Genomic DNA, 13,463 nt, shown 5'->3' on the forward strand with positions numbered 1-13,463 from the left:
TGCAGGTCAGAACGACGCCTCCATGTTAGAACACCAAAGCTCTGAGTTCATGGTCACAGGGAATCTGGGAAGACAATCTGTCAGCGTCGGCGGCTTGTTTGTAATTCCAGCGCAGCGCCCGGATTAGGAAGAACATCGTAATTCACGTCGTTACAACTGTTCGCCAACGAGCACCTGATAACGTTTCCTTCCACAACGATCAAAAGAATTTATGCACACCCCTCACTTTTGGTCTGCATGTTTCACAGTGTGGTCAGAGCAGTGGGGGGGGGGGGGGCAGCAGAAGAAAAAATAAATGCATCACCATCTTCTGTTTGGGCGACTTTTATGTGTGACGAATGAAACGTGCTAACAACTACGACCAAAGCCAGCAGCAGCCACTGAGACAACAGACAACTGCTAAACAATAGAGCGCTCACAGGGTGTGCTAGGACCTGATTTCATACTGAAATGAATGGTCAGTGCTTTCAGTGGTCTGCCTCTTGTGCCACAATTTTTAGCAAGAAAATACCGATTCAGTTTCTGGTCAAAGCTGTGAAAAGCACTCAGTTACACCAGTCTAATGAGATTAGCGCCGGAGCATTAAGTATGGCGCTCGATACAAACCGTCCCATGTAAATCGGTGGAATAGCTCCGGTTTCCTGGGACTGCCTGTCTGAATAAGGGCATTACAACACATGGCCCATCGCTGGCCCAACTATTTGACTGTGCTCTCATTGTTCTGAAGTCAAGAACGGACCTTACACTTTCCAGAAGTTGGGGGAGAGCTTTTCCCGCTTTCACAAAACAGACACAACACTTCCTTTCCCAGAACAATTCATCTCTTTGCTTGACAAGACTCCCTGCTATATTTACCCAACTAAAATTGCAGATGATATACTTCCAGCTGCACCACGGCACATGGTCCTGTCAATCACGCCGGTTACAGCAGAGCAGGACTGCCAGAGCGACCGATGCTACCACGACACTAAGCTGCAGAGAAAAACGAAAAGAAATCTTGTGGGGACTAATGCCCGTTTCCTCTGCTGGTTGATTCTTGTCGTTAGAGGAACGGAGACGCACACGAGAGCGAACGGAATTACCGGGCTTTCATTAAGCAGACAGCTGGGCTACTACCAAGCAGCAAAACACAGCCCACCCACAAGATTTATCCACCAGCACAGCGCTGAGGTTCTGTGTGAAAGGTTTATTAGGCTGTTGTGCTGCTGCGAAAAATAAAACAAATTGATCAGTCTCTCAAGCACTTTGGCTCTGCTGCGGTTATTCCTCTAACCCAAGTATGAATGAAACATTTGACAGGCTGACTGCACAGGAGATTTGGACTTAAGGACGGAACAAGGCCTTCAAACATTCTTGACATCAAGTCATTACTTAATGCAAATGTCTAAAAAAGAAAAAAAGAATAATCCAGCATTACATTCAACTTGCAGTCTGGTCAAACACAGAACTATAATGCAGGCAGTGAGGTTGGTGATTTGATGGCTGAAGGGAAAAGCTTATGGAAGGAGGAAAAGAAAAGAGGAGGGTGAGCCCGTGTTGTGGATTCCTCCTCAGCCAGCAGTGCCTGTCCATCTCACAGTGGCAGAGGCATTCCCTGGAGGAAGGCAGCAGCAGCGGTGGGGGCTTAGTGCTGTGTGTGTTTCATCTTTCCCACTGCCCAGAGCTGCAGGGCCATGGGAGCTGCCAGGATTCTCACTCCAAAGGCATGACAACATGCGGGACGGAGCCAGCTTGGACCGCTCAGAAAGAGCAGGCCAGCTGACGGAGAGGCGGGGCTTCAGCACCACCATTGTACTTACAGACACGAGGACTCGTGAATAACTGGTCCCACTCAGTAACAATGTTACTACAACATCCAATGGCACAACCTGAATCTACTGGAAACACAAGTGTGGGTGTGCCCTGGGGTATGTGCACTACACCCTCTGCACCTTGGGTGGCCAGCAGCTTCAGGTAGTTAAACTGGAAACCATCATTTCATAAAGCCACCCAACCCTTCCCTGCACATTTGTAACAGCACTACTGTAACTCTCATCGTAGCCTGACGGCTGTTACAGATGTGCTATCAACAAGAGCAACAAATGCCTGCTTGACCTGATCTGTGTAGACATCACTGATCACTGTTAACACTTTGCTTTCAGACTCCTCGAGCAACTAGAACGAAACAGTAAAATACAAACTGCTGGTTCGCTCCTGCTCATTTCTTCTGTTGGCTAAGAGTAATGTTATATAAAAAGATCCCATTTAGAGCCAGTCAATATAATAGGCGACCTATTGTGATCTCTGACATTTTCACACATGAAGCATGAAAACATGAGTCACATAGACTGTCAGCTGCTCTGCAAGTCCACAGGAGCTCTATTTGGGGTCCTTAGGGACTAGTAAAGCGCTATATAAATACAGGCCAGGCCATTTATTTATATACATGTATACATGGTACATTTGGCATTTATTGAAAAATTAAAAAAATTCTGTGGTCAAGGTCAAAAATGTCATCATCACATTTGCAGGAATCAAAACACAGTGAGTCATTACGTAACGTAAATCGTTCTTTCCACTTTATACAACATGCCTCACTCAACAACACTACGCTCTGGTGCTTTCTAACATTTATACACTCTCCACTGAGTGTACGGTATCCTGCCCAAGGACACTTTAGCACCCGGCCTGGGATCAAACCACCAACTTTCTAATTGGCAGATCATTTGCTCTGCCTCCTGAGCTAAACCCATATATAGCACGTTCTAACAGATCTATGCCATGGTGATTTACAGAAGAACAGTGGACCTGTCCTTTAACTTCAACTTCAGGTCATTTGATAAATAAACTTGTAAGTACGTGGAAGTCCTGAAAATAAGATAACCAACAAAGCAAATCTTGATGAACAGTTGCAGACTCGTATCTGTTCAATAATACGAATTCATAACACTTTTTACAGATTGAAGGTTCTCCAGTGAAGCTGTGACTCAAAAATCAAATCTTTCAGTATTTAAAGTGGAATTCAAATTAGCACACAGCCTAAATAAGGCCACGTACCTTTTATGGTGTTCAGGATGTCCTTGAGATTGCCAAAGCTGTTGAGTAATGGGTCCTGTTCTTCGTCCTGGGTAAAGAACAGAATCTGATTGGTAAGAAAACACTTACACACAGTATTATCAGTATTATGGGTTTACTGTTTGGCCCTGAAGCAGACTGACTGTAGACAGACATACAGCCAAGCTGGAGTTCATCACGTTCACGCTGGTCACTTTTTCATATTGTTAGTAAATCTAACTAACTGTGTAAAACAACACATAACACGCTTGTGTTGAACTTACTAGTGGAGTGTGGGTATTCCATCTGGAGTTCCTCTTTATGGCTCCAACAACGGTGCTAATTTCACCCTGGACGATGTAGATGTTCTTATCCACCATGCTGCTTCCTGACAGAAAACACATAATAGCATATGGTCACTTCTAGATCCAGGCTAAATAACCTGAAGTCACTGAAAGGCCATTTCTACAGGCGTTTATAATGCGGCTCTTCATCTGTGGCTCCATGCTACACTGATTTACGTTCACTTAGCAAGTGAAAGGTTACTTGTTCAATTGTAGGTAGAGGAAGGGCATCCAGTGTAAAAAGTACGCTGGGGAAAATAATGATTGGATACCTGCTGAATTTAGAACATTAGGCTTTGGGCTGAGGGCGCAGGAGGGACTGGAGCTAAAGGATGGACCATGGACAGATACAGCCACTGAAAGATGTGTACTGCTGCCTTCTCCCTGACAGGACCATGAAGGAATTCTGACTGACTGCCGGCAGATGGGTGACCGTAATGATAGCCCCTGCCTGTGACGTGGATGAGGCAACCATGGAGTAGTAACGCTGCTAAACGGCTAGGAAAACCAGTGGTAATGTCTAATGTATCCACCAGGGGGAGCAGTGTGGCGCTGCAGTCATTTACAGGGTGCTACACTATATGTTTATACTTGTTCAGGGTTTTTTTTAATTATGACAGACTCATACCTGGATATGTGTTTGCAGCAAATAAAATAGAGGCTGTGCGCAGCGAAGCAGCCAGACAGAAAGTACTGTTTGTTGTGGATAGGCGTAGCTTTTGGTCACGTGGTGTCAGTAATAGTGATTGCTATATCACCTGTTCACGGCCCGAGGGAAATTTTGTGAATGAGTGGGTGATGGGGGAAGTCGACTTTTGCTGACCGCTCAAGCTTGGAATGTTTTTGTTCACTGTTTTTCTACGGATTTTAAGGATTTGATAACAAATAAAGGAGTTTTAACTTGGAACTTTGACTAACGTTTTAAACAGCGGGCGCGTCAACATTATTCCCCTATTCAGCTGCTCGGCGACTCAAAGGCTTGACAGTCGCCAACACCGTTTGTGTTCTCTGATTATTGTCGACTTGTGTTTCTGAACATGAAAGCATAAAACGAGGCTTTTATTGCACTGCTAATGTTCTTATATACAATGCAAAATCAAAATGTAATATGGTATTTTAACGGTGAATAAATAAATGAACACTTTTATAACACAATTGGTAAAAATATATTGAATGGATGACTTGACAGTAGCTTTACTAATGAAGTATGGATTGCATCATGTTAAAATGCAGTAAATTGCCTGCTGTGACTTTTACAGACAGGTAAGAAAGCACAGGCTGTCATTAGCATCACAGTGGGTTCCTTTGTCACACAGTGGGTGACCATTCAGAGCGCTCCCACCCCCACAGAAGCCAGCGACTTCCAAACCCCAGCCCAAATATCCTCTCGATGCCAGCCCTGATTTTATCACATGTAAATGGTATTCAAGGAATCACTGACAGAACGTATTTACAAATCACTGTTACAAAAACAATAATTTTTTCTGTGATAAAGTTTAGGAAAATACAACGTTCAAAAGAGGGATTTTCTCATTTTAGTGCTTGTTGTTCAGCTGCAGCGTTTCATTTGCACTGAAACTATCGTCACCTCTTAAAGATCCATCCAAGCAGGCAGCCACCATCTCTGCCTGTCTGTAAGTCTTTCTTAGTGAAAGTCATCGAGGTTTTTTCACCCTTAATAAAATAATCACAGAAGAATTTAAGTTTTTAACATGGAAGTCCCACAGGATCTTAGCTCGGTCATTCACCACCACCCAGTTTGACCTCAGGACTTCCAGGTTATACTCGGCACAGATGTTCCTGTACACTGTGCCGGCCACTTGGTTATGGCGTTCCTTGTATGCCCTGCCTGCTAGCATCTTGCACCCTGCTGTTATGTGCTGGATTATCTCAGGGGCATCTTTACACAGCCTGCACCTGGGGTCTTACCTGGTGTGATAGACCCCAGCCTCTATGGATCTTGTGCTCTGAGCTTGTTCCTGTGCTGCCATGATTAGTCTCTGTGCTGCCTTTCAGTCCAGCTTTGTCCAGCCACTCGTAAGATTTCTGGATGTCAGCCACCTCCGCTATCTGCCAGTGGTACATACCGTGCAGGGGCCTGTCCATCCATGATGGTTCCTCCTCTTCCTCGGGTTTCTGCTGCCTGAGGTATTCACTGACCATGTGGTCAGTTGGAGCCATGTTCCTGATGTATTCGTGGATGGTCGTTGTCTCCTCCGGCCTCCTTCCTTCCGCTTAGCGTACAGCCTCAGGGTGCTGGATTTGGGGTGAAACCCTCCATGCATCGTCAGGAGCTTCCTTGTCTTGATGTCAGTGGCTTCTATCTCCTCCTTTAGCAAGCTTATTGTCCCAGCAGGGTACCTGATCACGGGCAGGGCGTAGGTGTTGATAGCCCGGATCTTGTTCTTGCCATTCAGCTGACTCCTCAGGACTTGCCTGACCCTCTGCAGGTACTTGGTGGTTGCAGCTTTCCTAGCGGCCTCTTCATGGTTCCCATTTGCCTGCGGGATCCCTAGGTACTTGAAACTGTCCTCCATGTCTGCAATGTTGCCTTCTGGTAGTTCAGTCCCCTCAGTTCTGACTACCTTCCCTCTCTTTGTTACCATCTGACTACACTTCTCCAGTCCGAACGACTTCCTTTGTCTTTGCTGTATATCCTGGTGGTGTGGATCAGTGAATCAATGTCTTGTTTACTCTTGGCAAACAGCTTGATGTCATCCACGTACAGGAGGTGATTGACAACTGCTCCATCCCGTAGTCGGTATCTGTAGTCAGTTCAGGCCTATGCAGAACAGCAGTGGGGACAGAGCGTCTCCTTGGTAGATCCCACACTTGATGGTGACTTGTGCTATGGCCTTGAAGTTGGCCTCTAGTGTTGTCCGCCACATCCCCGTTGAGTTCCTGATCAAGGCTCTTAGGGTCCTGTTCATCTTGTTTAGTTCTAGGTATTCCAGGATCCATGTGTGGGGCATCGAGTCACAGGCCTTCTTGTAATCAATCCAGAAAGGGCACAGTTTGGTCAGTCTAGTCTTGCAGTCTCGGACGACTGCTTGATCTACCAGCAGCTGGTGTTTACCTACTCTGGTATTATTACCCATCCCTTTCTGTGCCCCGCTCATGTTTTGAGCCATGTGCTCATTCACATCATCTAGTAGATCTTCAGAGGATACTTTACATAGTCGTGGTAACCGGCTAGGGAGGATCCAGGTTTCAAGCTTCGCTATGATCCCATCTCTCAGGTCAGTTTCTCTCACACTCAATGATCCTTCTTCCATCACACTCGGGGTCTTGGGTGGGGGTGATGTTATCTACCGTACCAGTTTTGCTGCCGTCAATCTGGTAGTATTGACGGCGGCATCCAGTAAAAATACTGGTGGTCGCCAGTGCTACCCCTCAGCCTCCTAGTAGATGCACCCATGTTATTTTTTATAAATCCTAGGTGACATCTTTCCCCAACTTATTGTTGTCAATATATTTTTCAGAAAACGGCCCTTGGTCACCAGGATTTAAACTAGTCCACGATTTTTAGCAGATGCACCACCGGTATGCTTTTCAAGTCAAACCATAGATATTTAAAAAAAAAGAAAGAAAAAAAAAAGAAACATACATTATTGATCATACTATTCAGAACAGATAGGTTCCAATAAAAATTTGAGTAGGTATACTGTGTCATTTTATGTGTGAGACTTAAAAAAAATTCAATGTCAAATACCAAATTTCTACAAAAACTATATGAAAGTTAAGTCTTCAAGCTTCAAGTTTAAGTCTAAGAACTATGACCAGTAAATGTGCATCGAATATAAGAAGCAAACAGCAAATTTCCGTGTCTGGCTTTCCAATGCCTAAAGCCAATATGGATAACCAAACAGAATCAAAATGACATGTGATTTATATTTGACAAGCAGTACAGGTCTGAATAGTTGGATTAACCTTGTTCCTTTTGCCATGACTCTCATGGCAATTTTTCATACCATTCATTTTTTGAATACACAGAAAGCAGCCTATTTAAAATAACACCCAGATATAAGTGTAAATAGCTGGATACAGTGACAGGCGTATAGCTGATGGAAAAAAAAAAAGGATAATAATATTAAGTAGATATTGGCAAGAGAATGAGCCCAATGCTCAGGAGCTGACAGCAGTCTGGAAGAATTACCAGACATTCATTTCATGAGCCACAGTTGTTAACGGGTCTGTATTTCCCCCACAGCATATGCAGAAAGTCAGAGGTCTCTAGTTCTTACATCTGGGTGAGACAACTACATCTACAGTCTTACATAAAGAAGAGGACAGAATCATTAGGTCCCTTTTTTTTAAAAAAAAAAGATGGCGTATTAGAGCTAGTATTAGAGTTGAAATTTAGAAACTAAAGTTGAAAATCTAGTTTGTATTTCCAGAAAAAAGTCGAAATGGTTGTTTCGAGACAAACCACCACAGTTCCCAAACTGTCCAAGTTAGTGACATCACACTTCAGAATTGTTTTTTATTACAAGGAAGGAAATTATTTCTCTTTCAGCACATAAACACAGTGTGGTGATAAACATAAGGATGTTAAAAATGCGGTAGAGAAAGCTGCATCAGGTGACATGGAAAAACCACACAAACTTGGAAGATTTATAGAAGTGAAATGCTGGTAATGGACAGATACAAGGTTATCTGTGGTTGGACCCTTATGTAATAAAAGAGGACATGTCAGGAAATTGCACTTGGATCACCCAACTCTATCATAGTCGAGCAGTAATGCCTGAGCCGGGAAACAAACCACCCTAAAACCTTACAATACAAAGTTATGGAAAGTTTACACTTTGTTTCAAAATGATTAAATCTGAGATGTTGCTTTATTGTAAGGTTATTAAAGTTTTAAATTGTTTAACAAATAATTCTAACATTTACATATGATAATATTAGAAATATGAAACATCTTCAGCAGTCACAATACTCACGATTTATAAGTTACCCTAACTTGGCTATCGTAAGTAAGCTCATAATCAACATATACACCCCAGATTTCTTCAACTCTGGTATCTGCTTCCTTCAGAAGTTCTCTGATGACTCAGCAATTGTTGGCCTCATCGCCAATGAGGACAACAGGGACTATAGAGAACTGACTGAGGACGCCGTCAACTGGTGGTACCGGAACCACCCCCATCTCAAAGGTGAGAAAACAAAGGAGCTGCTGGTTGACTTCCACAAGCACAAACATCCTCCACCTACCTAAACTACAGTGAACAGCCACAGAATGGACATTGAGGTAATAGAGTCATAAGTACTAGCGTCAGCTGACCAATAAACCAAACTGGCCGGCCTTCAAGGTGTGGCTGATAAATACAAAAAAATAAAATGATCCGACCAAGACAAAAACGGTGGTATTTTGTAAATATAATAATAAACGCGAATTCACTTTGTAAGTGTGTAACTTTATTAGTCCTTCTGAAATGCGCCAACAACATTGAGAGTAACATCCTCCTCTCTGACCCTTAATGCTCTCTGGTCGCTATGGTAACGTGTAAATATTACTTTCAAAATAAGACACAACTACAACACGGGAAAAGACCCAGGAAACGGAGTTAACAATAAAAACCCTGAAGACCATAAATTTCACACCTGAGCCTCAACTCTCGGGACCTGGTACCAAACGACGGTACCGGTCAGTGGCCCGGGGATTCTTTCGGTCACTACCCACAGCTCGTGACCAAAAGGTGAAGGTAGGGACGTAGATCGACCAGTAAACTGAGAGCTTCACTTTTACGCTCAGCTCTCTCTTCACCACGACGGACCGGTACAGCGTGCACATCACTGCAGCCACAGCACCAATCCGTCTGTCGATCTCCCGCTCCCTTCTCCCATCACTCGCGAACACGACCCCAAGATACTTAAACTCCTCCACTTGTGGGAGGAACTCATCCCCGACCCGGAGTGGCCACTCCACCCTTTTCCGGCTGAGAAATCTTTGGGTTTTTTCCTTTGTTTTTGTTTTTTAAATGTGAGCTGACAGCACACTCACATCTGTCATACACATCAGTCCCAATGCATTTACACTGAAGCTGCATTCACGTGCACACATGTACATATGTAAATTTGAATCCAAATTCCCAAATGTCCTCACGTGGGCGAGTCAGAGATAACTACAAGGCTGGATGTGGTCCAGGGCCATACAACGCCCAGATGTGGACTAATCTTTGAGCATTTCATTGACTAGGAAATTAGTTGCCAAAACATCCCTAATTTACAAAGTAAAGGCACCTTGTTCCACACCTAAGTAACTTTGTTTTAGTAGTGTCCTCAGTGTGCAGGGGCCTTTATTTAGTGACACCTTGTCCTACCTGCTCCTTATAATGTTCATCTCAGGGGCTGGTGATGTCACTAGGGTCGTGCTTATGGACGATGATGTCGGGCATCAACGATAGTCAAAATATGCAGCAGCAGCAACTCACCAATTAAGCTTAGCACATTTTACTATTGTTAAATTCAATTAATTAAATTAATGTAATTACAGTCATCATAATCAATTGGCCTCATATATTCATGTCTCATCTCCAACAACAGCTGACACAAGCAACAAAAATGAAATGTATTTTAGGTTCAGCTAATGAAACCTGACAAATAAATATCTTTGTCACAGTTCTGGTTTTTATTTGGTGGAAACCAAAACATCTTTGATGGGGTGCCAGGATTTTTTATGTGCAGGAAAACATTTTTATGGTTAACTTGTACCAACCCTTTAAAATGGTAATATTTCCTTAGACAGAAAGAAAAATCACATAATACCAACCCCATAAACAAGCTGAGTAAAAAGTAACAGTGTTTATGGAACAGTTTGTGCTTGTTTTGGTGGAAAGTGGTATTTTTAGCCTGTGTCTGGATTACAAGTAACTTCCGGTGATTCAACCTCTGTGTCAGAATGCAGACAATTTTATCAATCAGTGTAAAAAGAAACAAAAAAATAAACTCAGCCATGCAAGCTTCTGATAATCTAATATGCTATGTGGCTAATTAGATTAGGCAGTATCTCCTTAAAGACAAACTCAACAGGCTCTCTCTCATTGAAAGGCATTTATCATTTGAGCAAAAGAAAAACATGGCGTCAGACTTAAGTTTAATCGACGTTCTGACGAACTCAAATGTAAATGAGCAATTTACGGGACCAATTACCTGCATGCTACCTACTTAGCTTAACTAGCTAGCACCTTATTTAGCTACTGGTAGCTGTGTTTTCATCATCCAAGCCACTATGTACGTCCCTGATTTGCTTAGGATAAACTTCCGCTGAGTAAAACATAAAACGCTTCTGTTGTCCATTTGAAATGAATATATTACCTGTCTAGGGCGGTTGTATCGCAGATGAAGTCCTTCTATAGCTAATGCTAGCCTTGCTCGGTAAGCTAGTAGGCTAGCCGGCCAAGAGTGAATGAAAAAGACCAGAGTTCAGTTCAGTCTCCGCAATGAAACAAAGCAAAAAGGTCGGACATCCCACAGTGCGATAGCGAAATATTCCCAAACACCGGCTCTTCATTCGCTTAAAAATGCTCGACAGGTCAGTAAAGTCTACACCTTCCAGCTGTCACTCTGCTCTTAGTAAACACACTGACGTGGAAAAGCTCTACACTCTCAACCGAACATGATTGCACAGTTTTGATTGACGTGCAACTAAACCAAGTAGTTTTTAAGGCTATATACGGCTTCATTATACAAGTACGTATCAGATCATGAAATAAGGCTGATTGTTATATTAATGCTTGTGTTACTTTATAACTATTTACAAATAACAGGGGTTCTCAAAAATACCACTTGCGTTACATAGTGATAAAGGCGGGACTAGTGGCGTGTTAGGTTGCGAAGGACAGATGACGAAAGCACGAAAGGAGCAATCCCACTGTGACGCTTAGCTGTCATTTGGCTGTGTTCTGGCCATTACACGTACGTTTCGTTTCATTTCTAAAGCAGTTTATGTAAAATATTTGTAAAACCGCTTAAATTAAAGCTGAAAGTCTGGAATTCAATCACATACTGACTGATTTAAAATCCTCTGTGGTGCTGTACCAAAGCAAAACGACACAAATTCTATCTTTGTCAAACAAATCATGACCCTAATTGCATGGTTTGATCTTACATATTATTGTGAGTCACATTTGCATAATACTGAAGCATCGAGCTGCATGTTACTGTTGCTGCTGCAGATCTTTTATTTGAACTGCTATGAAACATTTTTGCCACCAGTTTTCTAACTATTGTTCTAAAGGTGATACTGACATACACTCCATGGTGACTGGGTGCATAACTTATTGTTTTCTTTGAAACAACTGTACCTACTGACTCCAGTTCCTTCTGGAGCTCTCCACACGTCGTCCTCGGCTCTCGGACGTGGCTCTTTGTACTAAGTGGAAGGATTGTTTTCTAATATCTGATGCATTTAGGCTGTTGTCGTGGCTTTCCGTGCCTTTTTGCACCTCTCTTTTTCAAGAGTTTAGTACTTCTCATTATTACACATGACTCATCTATGGACATTGATGGTTTGACTTCTTAGCATGATCTGGGTTATCAGTGAAACCTAATAAAACATTTCATGTCAGCAGCACCTTTAGAAATTGTTGACAGCTCAATACTTATTACACAGCTGTGCAGGTATCAGGGTGCCCTTTGGCCCTTTTTTTCCGGTTGAGTATTCCGTCTTTCCTGATGTGTGTGTGTGTGTGTGTGTGTGTGTGTGTGTGTGTGTGTGTGTGTGTGTGTGTGTGTGTGTGTGTGTGTGTGTGTGTGGCTCAGGGGCTGTTCTGGTAATCTTCTGATTCAGCATCCGAAAAGAGACACTGACTGCCCCGGGCACATCATTGGTGTCTCACACACTAAGAGGCAAGATTGAACATGAAAAATTCAATTTTATTTATATAACACCAAGTCACAACAAGAGGTGCCTCGAGGGAAATAATACAGAGAAACCCAAGATGACTGCCTATGACCAAGCGCTTTGGCGACAGTGGAAAGGAAAAGGTCCCTTATAACAGGAAGAAGCCTCTGGCCCATCCAGGCTCAGGGAAGGGCGGCAATCTGCCATGAACAAGTAGGGTGAATGGAGGAAGACGAGACAAAGACACACCGTGGAAGAGAGCCAGAGATTAATAATCACTAAATGACTAAATGAAGAGTGGTGCATGAAGACAAAGGTGACAAAGAAGAAACAGTCATGGGAGTCCCCCAGCAGCCTATGTCTATTGCAGCATAACTAAGGGAGGATTCAGGGTCACCTGGTCCAGCCCTAACTATATGCTTTAGCAAAAAGGGAAGTTTGAAGACTAATCTTGAAAGTAGAGATAGTGTCTGTCTCCTGAATCCAAACTGGAAGCTGGTTCCACAGAAGAGGGGCCTGAAAACTGAAGGCTCTGCCTCCCATTCTACTGTTAATGTATAATGTAAATTATACTGTGTTACATAATTAACCTGAGAGTGAAGAAGACTCCCCAGTTACACAAAGAAACTGGAGTGCATTGATGTGTTAATATAATCCCCACTGATGTGTAATTAATTACTGTACATTTCATTGTTATTAAGAAACAGACAAACGAGGGACTTCAGGACACGCTGTTAAATGCTCAGTGTCTGTGCCATGTGTCAAAACAAGAGCTAGAGTGAAACTGAGTCAGGGCCAGGAGTGTGATAGATACCAAATTAAACAGTTTGTTGAGTTTTCTGATTGTTAACAAACACATGTTAACTATTAACACATGTATGATCTGAAACATGTACCTGTTACGTATCTGTCAGCATCTGAAAACCTACTCAAAAATTAAGACTTGAGGAAGGGAGCAAATCCTGTATGTATGCATATTTTCTTTGAACTGGGTGGGTGTGGGGGTCCACTCAGCACCAGCTACAGTTCCACTCAGTGTGTACCCAGAAGCCACCATTGTGTGTGATCCTCTGCTCGCTCTTTCCAGTCTGTTTGATGACTTGGGAGATTTGTAATTGCAACATTTCTAAGCAAATATGTGCATGGGTTTCCACAGTGACAGATACACGGGCACCCCCGCAGAAATAACACACCGTGTGTTTTTGATGTCCTTGCATAAATATTTATTTAAACATATTTCA

The 13,463-nt window shown here is 42.9% G+C and overlaps 1 protein-coding gene across 2 annotated transcripts in view; it reads right to left on the reverse strand.

Annotated features, from left to right (window-relative positions):
- Positions 1–10,977, reverse strand: part of gbf1 (golgi brefeldin A resistant guanine nucleotide exchange factor 1) — an 81,321-nt gene extending 70,344 nt beyond the window's left edge. For both annotated transcript variants that reach the window (XM_085428890.1, XM_085428889.1), the window contains exons 1-3: positions 10,695–10,977; positions 3,318–3,421; positions 3,037–3,103 (exon numbers count right to left, since the gene is read on the reverse strand). In XM_085428890.1, coding sequence (XP_085285016.1) covers positions 3,037–3,103; positions 3,318–3,413 — 163 coding nt within the window. In that variant the 5' untranslated portion in view covers positions 3,414–3,421; positions 10,695–10,977. The remainder of the gene's footprint in view (positions 1–3,036; positions 3,104–3,317; positions 3,422–10,694) is intronic.
- Between the last annotated feature and the right edge of the window lie 2,486 nt (positions 10,978–13,463).

The sequence above is a fragment of the Rhamphochromis longiceps genome, linkage group LG13, assembly GCF_057381845.1.
Source record: "Rhamphochromis longiceps isolate RC_006_pf linkage group LG13, R_longiceps_female_GT1.1, whole genome shotgun sequence".
Taxonomy (NCBI): domain Eukaryota; kingdom Metazoa; phylum Chordata; class Actinopteri; order Cichliformes; family Cichlidae; genus Rhamphochromis; species Rhamphochromis longiceps.